This window comes from Lepisma saccharinum, chromosome 6 (assembly GCF_977018435.1).
Source record: "Lepisma saccharinum chromosome 6, izLepSacc3.1, whole genome shotgun sequence".
Lineage (NCBI taxonomy): Eukaryota > Metazoa > Arthropoda > Insecta > Zygentoma > Lepismatidae > Lepisma > Lepisma saccharinum.
This window is the reverse complement of record NC_139234.1, coordinates 66,847,193-66,865,978: the sequence shown is the minus strand read 5'-3', so window position 1 is coordinate 66,865,978 and position 18,786 is coordinate 66,847,193. Positions and strand designations below refer to the sequence as shown.

At 38.2% G+C, this 18,786-nt stretch overlaps 1 protein-coding gene across 2 annotated transcripts in view; it reads left to right on the top strand.

Annotated features, from left to right (window-relative positions):
- Positions 1–18,786, top strand: part of Teh1 (tipE homolog 1 phospholipid transfer protein) — a 169,803-nt gene that overhangs the window by 32,933 nt on the left and 118,084 nt on the right. Inside the window, exon 2 of one of the 2 annotated variants that reach the window (XM_083124786.1) lies at positions 7,734–7,818. The exons of the other annotated variant lie outside the window; for it this stretch is intronic. Within the exon in view, the coding sequence (XP_082980912.1) occupies positions 7,734–7,749 (16 nt within the window). The 3' untranslated portion in view covers positions 7,750–7,818. Of the gene's footprint in view, positions 1–7,733; positions 7,819–18,786 lie in introns of those variants that run through there. 2 annotated transcript variants of the gene reach the window in all.

Below are 18,786 nucleotides of genomic sequence, written 5' to 3'. Positions count from 1 at the left end.
ACTGCTCTGTAAAATATTTGAACAGTTTGATTGAAGCAAATAAAAAGTGATATGTAAATATACATTTTTCAGATACATTTTCCATATATGAACTTGTTAATGAAAATATAATAATTTCAGTAACGTTCCTTCCAGTGAAAATAAAACATTGTGGATGTACTCTATAATTGTAACTTAATATTTTTCCGAATATTTGTAGCTGAATTTTGGCAATTTTTATAATGATAGTTTGCAAATTGTCAGTCGCCATTTTCATTTGCTGTTTAATGATAATGACACTATTTACGGTTTAACATGATCAGTATTTTGTATATTTTTCTACAAAAAATATTTGCTTATTTTGCCTAAAAAAATTATTGACTTTTAAATCAAGATAAATTTAAGTGTATTTAGAGTTTACATATTACATTTCCTTTCGTATGAGCTTCACCCCATCAGTACATATATTTGGTTCCCTTATCCTTTCTTCGAGCCTAATAAACACCATTAAATGATTACGAGATTAATAAAATTTCACCAAAAGTGATTCTGATATCTAGAAAATCCTTATCTACATTATTCTACAAATTAATATTAAAGTGATTTAAATCACGATTTAAATCAACCTGGTTTAAATCGATCCACCTTTACTGATGTTGTATCAATTACGCTATATATTAACATATTTCCGCTAACAGAGATCAAAATACATATTTTGCACATTAATAAATAGCAATTATTCTTATTAGTATAATATTTTTTGAATAAAGTACAAGAAAGGTCTATGAAGTCTGGAATGCTACAAACAACATAATATTTTACATTTAGTATTCTTGTAGGACATTAAAAATTATTAACAGTTTCAACTGAACACAATTTTAAAACTTTTTGTTTATTATTGGATTGTGTATGTTCAGTTTCCTGATTTTCTCCTTATCATTGTTGTTTTACGATTGTTTATGTTGTTTATGCTTACCAGCCTAGTAATCGTGCGAATTTGTTTATGTCAAATTTAGTCAATGCTACCAAATTTGTTTTAGTAATCGTGCACATTTGTTTGTATGAAATTTATTAAATTTTACTAAATTTGTTTTTAGTAAGCATGCAAATTTTGTTTCAAATTTACTCAATGCTACCAAATTTGTTTCTTAGTAATCGTGAACATTTTTTTGTATGAAATTTATTCAATTTTACTAAATTTGTTTCAGTAAGCATGCAAATTTTGTTTCAAATTTAATAAATGCTACCAAATTTGTTTCTTAGTAATCGTGCACATTTGTTTGTATGAAATTTATTGAATTTTACTAAATTTGTTTTTAGTAAGCATGCAAATTTTGTTTCAAATTTAGTAAATGCTACCAAATTTGCTTTTTAGTAATCGTGCCCATTTCTTTGTATGAAATTTAGCAAATTTGTTATTTATGTTAACGAGCCAATATTTGTTTTAGTAATAGTGCTTGGTCATTTCCCTAAAGTCACCAAGTAATTTGGTCAAAATTACCAAATATCGTCAATATTTTTCTTCTTTTCTTTACTTGAGGCTACTAAAATGGTTAACCAAACGTGCTTTAGTAATGTAAATTGTAATAGAAATTCAATTTAATAAATAAAACGTTATGGAGATTTTTTAAATCAGATTTTTCAAGTATTTTGTGGCAACGGAAGTAAATAATTCTAAATATGCCAACTTGAAAACGAGCCTTGACAGTTTTCTGTATTTTCCACTCCAAACCATGACCAATATCATCTTGAAACTCGGCAAACATAGTTGCGTATAGATTTATGTCAGCCTCGCATAAGTTACGAGGGTTTCCTCCACACCCGTCCCCTCGGTGCCAAGAAGGCAAAGCAGGAATTGATCGCAGAAGCGACTGCGAATTATTTATGGGCGTACTGCGAGCGCCCAATGGGCTTCATTCTTTAATGTTCGTGTCCCACAAGTCCCATTATATGTCAGACGGTTCTTGCAAGGAGCCTAGAGAACATGGTGGCAGTTTCTTCCCCTCAATATGCATGTCTTCGAGTAAGGAGTTGCCACCAAAGGGAAGACAAACTCTCTTTCTTTCGCTCCTCCCTCCCCCTCTCTTTCCATTTGAAAGCCGCTTTTCTGTATTTGTAGATGTTGGTACACACTCTCTGCTTCCGCTGTTCACTTGAAAGTAACAGTGCGTGTTTCAGAATCAGGACTGAAACTTTCAGCCCGAAGTTCTAAAACTTTCATACAAGCAGCCTTCGTATGATTGACACGCAATACAGGATGACTCAAAAGTCACGCATGCGACAATTCCACCAGTGTCGAAACAATCATGTAGGCTTGTATTTATGTTCCGTAGAATTCTGGACACTGTGTCCGGAATTCGCCTGTCCCTACTCTTTACAATGTGCACATTGAATTTCAGGTATCCTTAAACCGTAATACCCAGTGGATTTAAGTCAGGTGATCGAGGAGCCCATTCCACTGATCGCTTGCAACCAATCCAGTGCTGAGACTTTTGGACCACCCTGTACCTCTCACTTCACATAATAAAAACATACGCGCGTTTCCATTCTGCATGGCGTCTGACTGCTACGCGGGAGACTCGAGTTCGATTCCTGGGGTGGATGATTTCAGCAATTCCCTCCATGGAGTGGTTTAAAAATTCATACCCTGACTAAGATACCAAGCTTAATTTTCGTGCGAGGGATAAAAAATAATGGTGGCTGCTATGGACACATATATCCTCTATCATGATCACCAGGTCACCGTAATTTATATATGAAAGTTATAAAAACAACGAAATTCAGCAATTAATTAATATTTTTCCTACATCAAATTTAAATAATTTAATGGCTCAATTAGATATTCTGTTACAGTACAACGAAGTTAGAGCTTTAAGATTTAAAGTTGTACACCCAACGACATAAGTAATAGTAGGAAAATTATCCACTCAGTATGTTATCCACAATATGATGATCATGAATTGAAATAAAAACGTCAATAGAAAGAGGTAGACGTTTATTCAGAATTTTTCATCCATGGGCTGTAAGCCAAAGTGACCATAAAGTGTTTCTTTGTGAAAAAAATTAAAGGGATGTTGAGGAAATTTGGGTGGTTAGGGGTGTGTGGGTAAATTACTGTGCAAAGGACATCTACTTTGCATCAACAGAATTCTATTCCTTAAAGCAACACAGCATGCGGAATAAGAAATCATGAAAATAATGATGGACAATATGTCTACTATCATCTTTGCCGTTGATTGTACCAGAATATATGGAAGACACCTACATGTCAAACTTTACCCTCCCTTCCACGCAGTACATCCTGGACTGCATTTTGCAGACTAGCGAGGTTATGGCGTCTCACAGCCAGTATAATACTCCGGGCGTTTGTGTTGTGTCGTCCATGTATGTTTGTGATTGTCCTGTCATCCATTTCATCTTCGTCACCATTCCTACTCATCTTCGCGATTAGTCAAAAGTGGCCGAAAAGAGAAGTACAATAAAACAAATCAATCAATCAGAATATGTAGGACAATTTAAGCAACATGCATTTTACACAATAGAACATACAGGAAAAATGGCTACTGATTGCACTTGCGATCACTGCAGTAGCTCACACTGCAACACTTCAAAGGGGCTGTATTCCTTTCTAAGATCTACCACGAAGAAGACTATCGATTGGAGGAGATAGTCGCATTATTTCACGTCGACCTCGCGTGATTGTACTCGGCTGGGGCTTCCTTCTCTTTTATTTCCCTCCCGATGGCGGGTCGACGCCATGATGGTCACGTGACGTCACCCGTGAATGTTTTTTCCCGATGACTCTGCCCCTGGCGGGAAGATTCTAATGCTACTACATCTCTCTTCGTGGCCTTAACATGGCTTCTAATTGAACGGTTGCAGTCAAAGGACGTTTCTGTGGCGTATGTGAAGTCATATTTGATTGATTGATTTGCTTTATTTTACTTCGCTTTTTGTGCGACTTTTGGCTAATTTGCGAAGATGGGGATGAGTGATGATATGATGAAATTGATGAATGGATACTCACAAACACCCATGCCCTGGCCGGGATTCGAACCCGGGACCCCTGGGGACGTAACGCGATATGCTAACCACTCCGCCACGGGGGCGGCTGAAGTCACTATATGAAAATGAGTGTTGTGCATTTTGTAAAGTGCAAATGGGTTTGCAACGATCGTGTTTGCTGTTTAAAACAGTCAAGGTCCGTCATCCGTTACGAAGGCTGGCATTTCGGGGGGGGATCAGCTTTGAAACTACCATTCTGACAATGTACCGGGTGGGCCATAAGTCAGTTGTCACTAGCAATCGTTAGGCTTTGTTTTGCCTAGCGTAGTGGAAGTCAATTGGGAACTTGGCTAGTGCGTATCACGCATAAGTCAGTCGACACTAGCAGTTATTGGAGTCTCGTGTGAGGTTCTGTGTGACACTGATTGTTTGTTTTGTGGTGTTTGTATTTGTTGTTATTGCACCAAATGCATTTTTGACAACTGACTTATGACCCACCCGGTAGTATGCGATTTCCGTAAGTCTGGCCTCCCTGATCGCGCTGTGGTAGTGTCGTCGCCTTGTAATCAAGGGGTCCCCAGTTCGATACCCGGTGGAGGCACAAGTAGTTGGATCCCGCTTGAAACTGTAGGTCCAGTTCCGATTAGCCTTACTGTGCATAAAGTGGACTTAAAACACCAAATCAATCAATCAATCTTCCTTATCTTCGCAATTAGTTAAAAGTGGCATATATACGAAGTAAAATATAACCAATCTCAATTCCACCTAACATGTTCATGAGGAATACAGGCTGGCGAGGTGTACCGACTGGATCCACAATCGGAATAATACTATGTGAGGTTGTGTCCTGTGTCTTGGTCTTCTGTACTGAATGGTACTCTATACACTTGGCTTTATGGTTTTATCCAACACCCACCTCATCTCTTTTTCACACGTGCACGCAGATAGGCCTTACAACACCACAGCGCCGGCCTTTGTGGTGGAGTGGTTAGTCAATCTCGAAGATGAGGATGAGTGATGATATGATGAAATAGATGATAGGACACCCACAAAGAACACCCATGCTCAGGCCGGGATTTGAACCCGGGACCTCTGGAGTCGTAGCGCCATGCGCTAACCACTCCGCAACGGAGTCCGGAGAGAGGACCATAGACGGGAAGGGACAAGACAGTATGGGAACCGTCAGTGTCGTTCCCTGTTTATGGAGAACCTTTCACATCGAAAGTACCCCTCAGAGGCATTGGTGCATGTAAGGACAACGAAGTTAGTAATAAGTTGTGTACACTTGTAAGTTTCATTGTATCGTCTGCAAATATGGTGTGTAAAGAAACAAACTGCCGGAGTACTATCGTGAGGTGAGTGTACTTTACAAAATACAATATGTTGACATCGCACATAACATATAATTCTAGCATTCACTTTGGGCGACTTACTTACGGTTGGTTGATTTGGTGTTTTAAGTCCACTTTATGCACAGTAAGGCTAATCGGGACTGGACCTACAGTTTAAAGTGAAATCCGAACTACTTGTGCCTCCACCGGGTATCGAACCCGGGACCCCTTGATTACAAGGCGACGACGCTACCCGCGAAGATAAGGAAGAAATGATGGCATTGATGAAGGGACACTCACAAAGAACACTCATGCCCACGCCGGGATTTGAACTCCTCCCCCCCCCATGTCTCGTAGTGCGCTGTGCTAACCACTCCGCCACGGAGGCCGACAACTGAGATTAGTATTTCCTTTACACACAATGAAATCGAAACGAGTTGGCATCACTGCTATTCTCAGTATTATTTCCTCATAGTTGGCAACACTGTCCCTTTTGGTCTTCCCGCTTGGTATGGAAGAGTCATAAAGTGCTCAAATCCGAATGAAACAAAGCCGGTCGTGTTTGCACCGTCATGATTGCAGTAGTGGAGAGTCTCCTTGCTCCTTGGAAGATGCTGCAAAGTGGAGAGAAGATGAGATGCTTTAGCATCTTGCTCTCGGAGATGAAGATCGCAAGATGTTGGCACTCTCAAGGAATGCGAAGTGAAGCATGCTACAGAAATTGTATTCGTGAATATTGATTCGCTCCTGCTCGAGTGATAAGTTTAGAATCCTCGCCTGTCTGCTAATGTCTCTGTAGCATGAAAGGATCTCGCAAAGGCGTTGGATTTTTTGTTATTAGGGATACATAATCATGTTTTTTGAGGGAGGGTTGTCTTGAGAAAATATGGCACGAGATCACAAAAGGAAGCACGAAAATTGTACCAAGAAGTTGTAATAAAATCCACATTGTGTGAGCAGCCTAATGATGGAAGAGGGATCCTTAATAAAGCTTGATGGAGTTTCAGTGTTGAATCCAGATACTTTCTTCTGGTACGAACATGAAACTTCAAGGGGAAATGACATAGACACCAAATTATACATAATACTAATAAACAGAACACCATTATTATTAAATCGCCCCTTACCTCTGATGTGTAATTATAATAAATTAGTGCAAATTTCGATAAGACAGCTCAAGCACATAACCACCATTCTACAGGAATGTCTTGACTAACTAACAGATTAAAAACCTGCAATAATGGAAGCTTACATTACACCAGCCCTGCCGGACGATAACTTAAATTTGTTTATTATTTTGCCTTGAAATAATAAAAGGGATTAAATCAGTGCTTATTATTACGAAAAAGCCAGAAAAAGCACGTTCTACGTTAAATTAAAGTAAATGAAAGTAAACATCGTTGCCAAATTTCTTAGTTGTTGTCCATGTTCTAGGTTATTGAAATTTTTGGCGGGGGTGAATATTATATTTCCGGAGAGAATTCCCCCCACTCCACCCGCCGGGCCAACTCCTGCATTCAACGCTGGTTTAAAATCATGTGGGTTCCAATAAAATAAAAAGTTATTCAAGTCCCACCATCAAGAGACATAACGGAATTAAGTTTCTTAACAGTTTCTTCTTTGTTTCATGTACTCGTATATAAAATCACAATTTGTTTAAGGATTGGTTCCTTAAATGAATTAAATACGCCTCTGTCGGCGTCCGTTGAGTCAATATTAACTTACACAACAACGTTTGCAGAAAACTAATATGTTAGAGGCATCAGATATGACGTAATCAATATGGCGACAGGAAGAATTGCTTCCAAGATGATATCTTCTCACCGTTTGGAATAAAGCTTAATTTTTTAAAAAAATATTCACTACCAAAAAAATATACACGTTTTCTCTGTTTGTTAATCCTTCTCTTGGGATATTTTTGCCATTTCGTGATACGAGTATTTGACTCCTAGATAACTTCAAAGGAAATGGAATTGATCAGTGAAATCAAAAACATTAATTTCATGCTTTTATGTACGGTAGATGTCACCTTCAACTGAACGTCTTTCACTGGGTAACTTATCAATTATCTAATACTTTTTGTAAGTTGTGAGAATATATAAATCAATAACTTTTGTATATTAATTTAATTCTGGATGTAAATTCTCGCTCACAATTTCCATCTTCTAAATCTTACGTAGATTTTACTGTAACTTCCTTCCATCTACAGTGTATTTTTCTATATATATTATAAATCAATATAGATTGTGTTATGTTAATATTTTTCGGTTGGAATATGTTTTGACCATTATGTAACATCTTTAAGTTATTATTTTTATTCTTCATAGCGCATAATAATATTTCTAAGGCATATTTAGAAAAGTAATGTATATTTCGTCATTTTAATGCATACTTTCTTTCGTATTTTGCCATTTTTAGCGAATATGGGTCCTAGCGCTTCTAATCGAGCAAAATAAAGCGTGAAAAAATGGTTAAAGCTTAACGGAGGACATGTGGAAGACTGACACGCTCCAATGGAGTCTCATGCGGGATTTCAAAGGTCTGTTTCTCAAGTTTTCGTGAGTTGTTTGTGTACACTTTAAATGTCTATTGATTCTCTACAAGCAAACAAACACAACTTAATTGTAAGTTTATTTAATATACGTACATTCGTTCATACTCTAGTCCGTACTAGTCTATATTTAATGCTAAGTAAGTCTTGAATAAATTTATGTCACCTCTTTTCTTGCTACGCAGTTCGAAACAGCGCTACACGAACTTAGCCATTCGGGTAAATTAGTGGCTATATAACTCTTCTCAAGGTCACTCGAGACGCCAATAGACCAGAAGTGTGCTGCAAGTAGTCGTTTGCGTCATCTTGTAGAGCAAGGAAGTCGATAACATTTTCTTGTCGAACATTCTTACTCAACATTCTTGAGCCTACATGTAAAAGATATGTTGCCTTTATTACTTGTTCGCCGACGCGCAAGTCCCAGGGAAAAATTGAAGCTTTTCGCGTTTTGTCGGCCAGTTTGATCACTTGCCTTATTTAGTAGCAGGGTGCGAAATCCTGAGGGAACAGGGGGAGGGGGTTCCCCCAACCAACAATTTTGTTATAAAAATCCGGGGAGAGGGGTTCTTGTTACAACAACAAAGGTAAGCAATTAGTTTAGACTTCAAATACATTTTACTAAGGATAATATAGGAAAAACACACCAAAGAACGAAGGATATGTGTATGTTTGTGCTTGTGAGTGTTGCATGTTTTCTATCGCTCTCGCTCTCTATCTCTCTCTCTCTCTCTCTCTCTCTCTCATTCAAGAGACTAATAACAATGTATGCACAAAAAAGTAAAACAAGAATGCAAGACGAATGCAAGTATGACATCAATTTATACTAAATATAAAATCAAGCAAGAATTAATCAAGAACTTATATACAGGGTTATTATAAATGAAAGACCCATTTTCAAAACGTCATAGGTAGGGAAGTACAGATCCAAATTAAACAAGCTATATACCAATGGAAAGAGGAAGGTTCAAAGTTTCTGGCGGGCAGCGGCCGGCGGGCTGTGGTGGTTGCGGAAGCGGCCGGTAGAGTTCGCGAGAGGACCGTCTCTGTCAGCAGATATGCTTACGCGTGTGTGGAACGAGTTTGGCTACCGCGTCGATGTTTGCCGTGCAGCCAATGGTGGCCACATTGAACAATTATAACAGTTACAAACATTGTGGTAACAAACTTTGAACCTTCCTCTTTCCATTGGTATATAGCTTGTTCACTTTGGATTTCTACCTCAATAAATATGATGTTTTGAAAATGGGCCCATCATTTATAATAACCCTGTATAATAAAATAATTTCAACTATTTTGTAATTTACTGATATTAATAACCAGTTTGTAAAGGAATTTGTTTGCTACTATGTCAATATCTGATGTATTTAAAAGTAACCAATGAATTATCGCGCTACGACGCTAGGGGTCCCGGGTTCGAATCCTGGCCTGGGCATGGATGTTTCCGAGTGTCCATTCATCAATTTCATCATATCATCACTGAACCCCATCTTCGCAAATTAGTCAAAAGTGGCACAAAAAGCGAAGTAAAATAAAGCAAATCAAATCAAATCAAATATATATTGTTTTGTATGGCCCACGAGTCTTCAATGATTTCACACCCTGCTTAGTAGTGAAACAATTTCCTCTTTTCCTTGTCCAATGAGCAGTTCGGCATAATTCGATTGTTTTTAATAGAATTTTCTATTTCTCCGTATTTAATAGCCTTTAATTGTTCTTAGCGAAAGTGAAAACTGTCCTCATTAATTATAAAAAACGTTAATACGAGTGCATCGCAATTCCGTTGTATAAATTACACAGTACTATAGATGACCATATAGTTTTGCATAAAGTGCTCATTCATTTAATTTCTGCGCTCGAATAATGAAAATTTGCATTGATGTTACATAATGCCACTTTTCTGCCACTTCCTGATAATCGCGACAATGGGGATGCGTGATGCTTAAATAAAATTGATGCAGGGAAATTTACAAAGAATGCCCATTTCCAGGACGGGACTCAAAACCAGGGAACCTCCGTTGCTAGATCGAAAGTCGATTATTTAACGTACTCGGCCACCTTGTCGGATATTTGGATATTGAAAAAAAGACTCGCGTCTGTTCTGCAGTATGTACACACACTTGCATAGTATCAACTTATATCTGGATTTAGAACAAGTGAATGGAAACCATAGATCTTTTGTTTTTCTTTAAATATGTCTTATGAAAATCACCATTGTGATTGGTGGATAAAGAGATTTGACCTACATTCTCAGCGTCCGAAAATTTGCTTCAACATAATGATTATTCGGACAGCAGTTGGCAGGCATGGAATGAGAGAGAGAGAGAGAGAGAGAGAGAGAGAGATAGAGAAAGAAGAGTTAATAAAAGTATTGTCCTTTCCTCTGTGACCTCATTATTATGGAACCACTGACTAGCTACCCTTCATGTCTCTTTTGTGCAATTTCCGCTAGAGCGAGAAAGAAAGAGTTATAGAAAAATAGAGAAAAAGAAGAGAACAAAAATAGAGAAAAGAAAACAACAAAAATGGAAGAAAGAAAGGAAAGGGGTAGAAAGAAAAGAGAGAACAGAAAGAGAGGAATAGGAAAATAGAAGACAGAAAAGAGAGATGAAAGAAAGGAAAGAGATAGAAAAATAGAAGGAAGAAAAGAGAGAAAAAGAAATAATGGAAAGGGATAGAAAAATGGAAGATAGAAAAGAGAGAAAAAGAAAGGAAAGATAGAAAATAGAAGAAATAAAAGAGAGAAAAAGAAAGAAAGGAAAGAGATAGAAAAAATAGAAGAGAAAAAGAAAGAAAGAGATAGAAAATAGATGAAAGAAAAGAGAGAAAAGAAAGAACGGGATAGAAAAATAGAAGAAAGAAAAGAGAGAAAAAGAAAGAAAGGAAGGAAAGAAATAGGACAATAGAAGAAAGATAGAAAAATATAACTATTTTTTTAAATTTCTCATCGGGAATCGAACACGGGACACTCCATCGCGAGGAGTATGTGGTAGTTACCCACAAATAAACTCTTACTGAATGTTGTGCAATCGCTTGGCTTGACAGCACTGGAGGATATGAAACCGTATTAATTCCCAGGTAAATCTTACTGCGAAGGAGCATTCTTGACGTCACTATGCATCTTCAACGACCAGACCGCTTCGGGAAATTAGCCTTCGATTCGAGCCCCAGATTGATTTTTCATCTTCGGACTCTCGAAGTAATTTCTTTGATTGGCTTCGTCGGCGAAGGATGACAACTCGGGTGACCTTCCGACGACGCTGTTCCTCGAGACCTGCGAACTATCGATTCACACGTAACGATGGAGAATCGATCCGAATTAAGGACGAGCTGCTTCGATACGCAACTTTACGACGGTGACTTCGCTGTTTTGACATCGCTGGGGTTGTCAGGACCAATTTCCACACATTCCGGGTCAACCTCGAAATCTATGGCGAAAAAGAAGTTGCTGCGATGGTATGGAAAGATTACTGTAATACCAACAGTTATCGACATAAAACATCGTACTTTCTCCTTTTTTAATCAGAGAATCTACCAAACATACTCACGTAAGCATATAGAAACGAGATTATGCTAGGATTAATTTTTCGATCGAATCTGAGTAGATATGGGCGCACACAGAAATTTCCCAGAGGAAACTCCCTTTCAATTTGGCATGTTTAATAAAATGTCATTAGAAGAAACGTTTTAAAGTTGAGAGAAAACGAAAGACATGAATAAAGCGGTACAGAATGACAGAAATAAGGAGAATTGAAAAAGATAGAGAGAGAGAAAGGGATATATAAAGAAATGTTACAGACAGAGAGTGAGAAAGAACGAAAAGTGGAAAGTATGAGAAAGGCAAGCGATACAGTGAATGAGAGAAAGAGAGAGGAACAAAAGTGAGGAGGTGAGAGAAAGGGAGAAAGTAAGGCACAGAGAGAGAGAGAGAAAGAAAGACAGAAAGAGAGATAATAAGAAAAAATAGAGAGAGAGAGAGAAAGGTAGAAATTAAGACAGAGAGAGAGAGAGGAGAAACAATAGTGCGGAGGCGAGAGAAAGCAAAGCATAGCTAGATAGAAAGAGAGAGAGAGACAGGCAAAGAGGGAGAGGAGAAACAATAGTGAGAAGGTGAGAGAAAGCAAAGTATAGATTGATAGAAAAAAGAGAGATAGAGAAAGAAAGAGATAGAGAAAGGGAGAAAGCAAGGCACACAAAGAGAAACAGAGAAACCAAAGTGAGGAGGCGAGATAAATGCAGAAAGCAATGCACAGATAGAGGGAGAGAGAGAGAATTGACGAAGCGAGAAATAGACAGATAGAGAAGGGGAAAGTGAAGAAGAAGTTTAAGAAAAAAACGAGAGAAAACATGGGAAAAGAAATGACAAAATGGTCAAGTATAATGGAAGTAAGAATGAACATGGAGATACTAAACGTTTGGGGAAAAGTTCAAAAGCTAGAAAAAATACAGGGAAAGGTAAAAGAGATAAGGGAGGGACATTTGAACATTTTTTCCTTATTCCAATAGAAGGAGTGTCAAGTTTTAATGGATTCTGCGTTTCTGTACGAGGATTGTAAAAATGTAAAAATGTACTTGTAAAATGAACGCACACAAGGAACACTCTTACTGAGGCAAGGACTGGAACCTGGAACCTTCTGCAGCGAGATCTGGAGTCGAGTGAGACGGCGACTGTCTTCTGAATCAAGCATCTAGACATGACGTTCATAAAACATGTAGAGAATAAGAAATACACTTCGTAATTGTTTGAGAATTTCTGACATTGCAACTGAAAGTACTTTGAATGAATGAATGACTTATTTTACTTCGCCTTTCTGCCACTTTTGGCTAATTGCGAAGATGGGTATGAAAAGTGATAACATGAAATTGATGAAAGGACAATCACAAACACACGTGGAAAGGAAATAAGCCCCACGGAGGTATACACTGCCTGCGAGTACAGAGTTTGCAAGAAAGCAGTCCAGCTGAAAATTCTACGGCGACAACTTTCTGGAGGGGGCGTGCCCCTTTTTCCACGTACGAGCGACAGAATCGACAGGAATAGACATTTCCTGATTCTAATCCTTCTGGAACACCATCTTCATTAAAAATTGTCGTATTCAATTAGTGGCTGCGACTTCTTGTAATCCCCTGCGGGGGTTCTCGCGTTTCAGAACACGAGCATATCGGTTGCCGAAGGAAAAGAGAGAGAGAGAGAGAGAGAGAGAGAGAGAGAGAGAGAGAGAGAGAGAGAGAGAATATCTGGGGCGGGTCCAGGCAACCATCTGTTGCCGAGAGACACCAGTTGCTACGGGTCACGTGATTTATCCCGACGACGAGGATGCTGCGATGGAAGAATTTCGCCTACGCACTCTTTCGGGATAATCAGCGTTGCCAACTACTAAAAAAATATCGCTAGTTCTCAATATTTTTTATGATTTACAAGTGTTTGGAAGGAACAGTTATTTTTTTCAAGCAATGATACCAAAAAGACGTGTAACTTCAATCACCAATCAAGAAGAACTATTAAATCGTAATGGGATGGAGGCTACCCTTTGAATAGTTATCAGTAATTGTCAGTTATTTCATGTTATCCCCTGTATTTCAAATACTCCTTTGTAGCTTTTAGTAGTAATTAACAAAATTACGGTTTTGAAAAAGATTATAAATATAATTTTGATTTTCATACATACAAGGTGGGACATAAATCATTTGACACTAGGAGTTATTGACCTCTTCAAGACTTCAAGAGTCCGATTTATCATTATAATAACAAATGTTATTCTGTGGCATTCCGTATTTCTACTTCTAATTTAACTTAGCACATCCATCTTTGTTTGGACGGTTGTATGTGCATGTACTTCGATCCAGTGTTTTTGAATGTGGAATTTTGGCAAATGTGATTGAAGAAAGGGCTGAGCCGATACCACTTTGAACCGATAACGATGCCGATACTCTTACCGATTCCCACCGATAGTTGAAAATTGCAATAATTAAAATTTGTTCAAAATATTGATCAATATTGGTGTGTAAATATTCTTCTACAATTATATGCGTCAATTTACCAAGAAATTTGCTTTAGAATGTTTAAGAATTACATCAGAATATTAAAATAGATATTATGTAATCACAAAAAACAGTTTTTCATACAAAATTGGTGCAAAATAAGAAGAAAGTTTGCATTTTGCATAATTTACAGGATAATTATACTTCACGAAAGTGCCGCGTGGCATTTTTGCGGACCCTGTGAAAGACGAATATGCAGGAAAAGTATCTATCGGCTGATATCGGTAGATGAATTGCAACCAATACTTTCCGATACCGATACATCAGCATCGGCTCAGCCCTATAATTATTATTTCGTTCAGTGTTTTTACTAGTATGTGAGGTACGCGTATATATGAACGAATAGCAGTGATAGCAGTGTATATACCTATGGGATTCGATAATAAATTCTATGGTTTTCCCACGTCTGAGCTAGTCTCAGAATTGGTCGATTCAGCCTCAGTATTCGCCGCTGAGGGAAGGAAGGGCCATTTTTCTATTGCCTACACACCGATGAAACGTCACAAGTATCATTTCTTCATCACAAACGCCAAACTTTGTAGCAATCCTGAGCAGCGTTCACTCTGTTGACTGGGTTGTGCTTTCACAACAAACCATACGAAACTCGCGGGTCTCATGCTTCCCTAAGCAGTCCTCATTGCTTGATTTCTGCCACTTTTGGCTAATGATGAGATGATGATAAGTGATGATAATACGAAGGGACACTAACAGGCCAGGCCGGATTCGAACTTGGGACCCCCAGCGTGGTAACGCTGTGCTAACCTCTCCGCCACGGGACCCTTAATTGCGACAACTTTGCTGTACCTATGAGTGTAGGTAGTACTGATGGGTTACTTGTGTGTGTAGGTAGGTTAATGCCGTATTTTTTATATATTTAATTAATTAATGTCCTCAACAGTAACCTCCAATTACAGAAGGCATATAAACATACACACATAGTGGTTTATACACAAAAAAGAACAACGGATTATGGATAAAGGTAGTGTTAATTGCTTACATACGGGTGTTGGTAGCAGGAACGGCGCTACAGGGGGGCCGAATCCCCCCAAACAGGTCTCAGATCCCCTGTAGCCCCCTACATTTTTGTAGTACGATAGACGCATTTCGACCGAAACTTAGTAAGTAGAAGTTTACGTTTTCCATTGGCTGTGCATCAAGTGCATTTACTAGTTCGGTTATAATTTATAATTACTTCATTAGGACTCGTTCTAGAATAAAGGGGGCAGCTGGAGATACACCAGGGTAACAGTGGTTACTAAGAAATTGGCCAATCTTGCTACGAAATCTGCTGCTTGCCTGGTAGATGGACGTATTCAGTGGCTATAAGGTAGTTTATTATTATTATTATTATTATTATTATTATTATTATTATTATTATTGTTGTTGTTGACGTATACAGTAGCATCTATAAATCGTATTACTGTACTTCAGAATAGGTCTAACTGATGTTAGTTTTATAAGTAGGACGACGTTCAAAATCTAAAGAAGCGTTATGTTTCTTTTCTGTTTGTTAGTTCGTCATTCGAGTACCGACAATTGCGTGAATGCTTGTTATCTCATTGGTTTCATCGTTATTTCTACCTTGATCGTTGCAAATATTCTAGAGGGAGATAAACGATGTTAAAGTATCAAAGAGTACACAAACGACCCAATTCTTAAAGGTTAAGAATTAGACAGATTAAAATTGGGCTCCCAGCCCTAATAGTCTAGCGATAAAACTGCTGCCTTGATATCAACGAACCCCGGGTTCGATCCCCGTTGGAGGTAACATTCCATTAAGTGGTTCGGATTTCACTAGAAGCTGTAGCTCTCGTGCCGACTAGCCTCTGTGCATATACTGGACCATAATACAAATTCAATTAGCTAATCATTTCAATACGGTGCGAAAATGAGCACGCTTGGGCAATTTTGTTGCTCGCAGTCCTAGTCCTACATGTTACTTAATTTTCATTTGCTTGGTTGGAAAAAAATCTGCAGTGCCTACAAGTGGCAAAATTTGATTCCGTGCAGGAGAATCGATATTTAAAGCACATCTAAAACTATTGGTCCAATTGTGATCGGTATTTATGCATAATATATTCTGAAATAAAATTATAATCTTGAGCAGTTACTTTCACTAATCAAAATGCCCAGTGCAAAAGTTGCAACTATATTCATTCCTTTTATTGTCAATGTATTTGTCTCCTAGTGGAGGTAAATTTGTAGTGAAGATATGTTTGTTACTTGAGAGTGGCGCCTCCAAAGTGGACAATATTTCTCGCATCCCCCCCCCCCCCATTTTTAGCCCTAAGTTCTGAATTCCAGTCGTTGAACAAGAAAATATAAGATAACATCTTTCATAATATTATTTCATCATGGTTGAGAAAATGATATCATTAACACACTTTTTATTTCAAGGGTGGTATTGCTTGTTTGATGCATACTTTATTAAGTTAGTATCCCTTTTCTGAAGTACGAAAAGCTGCAATCTTTCGCAGCTTCCTGATGTGATTTGGACGGTTTAGAGTTATGGTAAACTATGAGACAGAAAGGAATTTAAAATGAAGACCCTTCAGCAGCTGATTGAAATAATTGAAACAATTAAAATTGCCTTTCACGAACTTGTTAAACTTTGTCTTATTGAACTCGCATCAACGGCTGCTTGCGGCAGATCAGAGGTTACCTTCGTAATAGAATTGGTAACGAGAGGTTGAGTGCTCCGTCTATTCTGTCATTTGAGAAGGAGCTTGTAAAATCTTTGGATTTAAACATGGTTGTAGCTGCTCATAAAAACAGACGTATCTTATCCTAGTTTCTTGCCATGGTTCATTTTCTCATCTTAGCAAGAAAGTACTCACACTCTGACTCTACATAGAAATAGTGTTACGTGTAGTACCTAGGTATTTATACGTATATCCAGCGAGTTGATAATGAATGTAGTTTTATGGTGAATTTTGTACGGTTCGTCTGGATAGTAAGTCTATGATATTATTACATTCAATAATGACTTAGGAAAACAATACAATTATTGCATTTTATGTGACAATGGATTCGTGCCTAAAACTACTTTTGTATATGATAAAACAAAATGCAACATTTCAGTGATTTATCTTTGAATTTGTCTAAAATATATCACCAGTAAAATTATACCGTAGTAAAGTATTAAGTAAATACCTTTTAGCCAGCATTAGTTAGCCCTCCGAGAATTTGACTCTGAAATCTGTAGCCCCCCACTTATTTCAGGCTAGCGCCGTCACAGTAGGTAGTATTATTGGCGTATTTACGGGCGTATGCACTATTTATGGTTGACTTACGAATGTAGGAAGTGTTTGTTAATGGCGTATTACGGACATATGTAGTTTTAGTGTCGTACTTGCCGACGTGGTAGCGTTAATGGCACATTTTCGGTTGTAGTATTGAAGGCGTACTTATGAGTATATGTAGCATTAGGAAACTTTTGCTTTTGACATAGAATTTTCCTCTGTCACATAGTTGTCAGCGTAACGCACCATGAAGCCAGATATCACAGCTTCGAACCGTGGGCATGACGTAATATATTCGATGTATTCGACAAGAAAATGGAAAAAGGTATACGTACCTGTCTCTGCATAGCAGCTGAAGTTCTGCAAAGAATGGTTATGGTCGTGACTGTACAAAGAGTCCGACTCGCGACTCGCTTCAACACGTTCTTGCTAAAATCGTATTTCTCTCTCTCTCTCTCTCTCTCTCTCTCTCTCTTTCTGCAGTGCTCGTAACTGACTGGCCACTGACCCCCGTTCTCCCAGACATTTATTCCAATCGAATTTACTCAATAATGCCGACTCAGTTACCTGTAGTCTCTTCCTTGATTGCGATTGTTTACACCTGTTTACAACGATGGCGATCAAGAAAGCTTAGCAATGTCTGAACAAGGCGTTCCTCAGATATTTCCTGTCTGGAAACGTGATGGCTAAATGTATGGGATTTGGAGTTCTTTGTACTTAATATTTTCAATGTTTTTATAGATTGTTACGGATAGGTTCGTGGGAGGGACATGTATATGAAGGTTATTATTAGTAGAACAAAACAAAAAACAAATTTTGAACAAGTAATATATTTAATTGAAAACTATACGTAAGTCCGAAACATTCACATACATTGCAGCTCGACACAAAATGCTAGTAACAGAATATAGTATCTGTCTATGGTTTCTCATCATCTAGCCAAGAAACTTCGCCAGATCCAGTAGTCATACACTAATACCTAGGCAGTATCAGTATTGATTCTCTGAATTTAAATACATAGAAGAAGTTAAGAACTCTGTTTAACATGACTGATTTAAACCATGATAAAATCTACAATAAAGATGGCAACAGTGCATGACAATTTTGAACTTGCAAGTTGGAAACACTGACCTATTCCGAACCTTTTTTGCCTTGTATAAAGAGCACTTGCCAAGCGCCCGAGTTCTTGTTTTCGGAGCAGACTCCCAGGAAACGACGGTCAACAAGATTTCTTTAAAAATTTCCGATGCGACGAGGGGAATCAATGGAGACGTAAATGGTGTAGCCCGCACCCAGCTCCCTCCCTCCTCCCCACCTTACCCTATTTGTACGTCCAGTTTGGCCTAAAACAAAGCAGAATCGATGTTGAATCTAAAGAGAGGTCTAAAACCTTTCACGGATGACCTAGTTTCTCGAGAACTTTCATCCTATTAGGTCATGAAATTTGAAATGTTCACGTCAGCGTAATTCCCACCGACTTGGCATCCTTAAGAAGGTTTCGCCACAGCGCCACAACCGAGTACTTCACACAACACTCCAACCACCAAAACCTACAGAATGTACTTCTGGTCCGGTTCATTTAGACATATTTTGGGGCAAATCTGGACAAAATAACAAAATCGAAGTATATCTGAAGTAA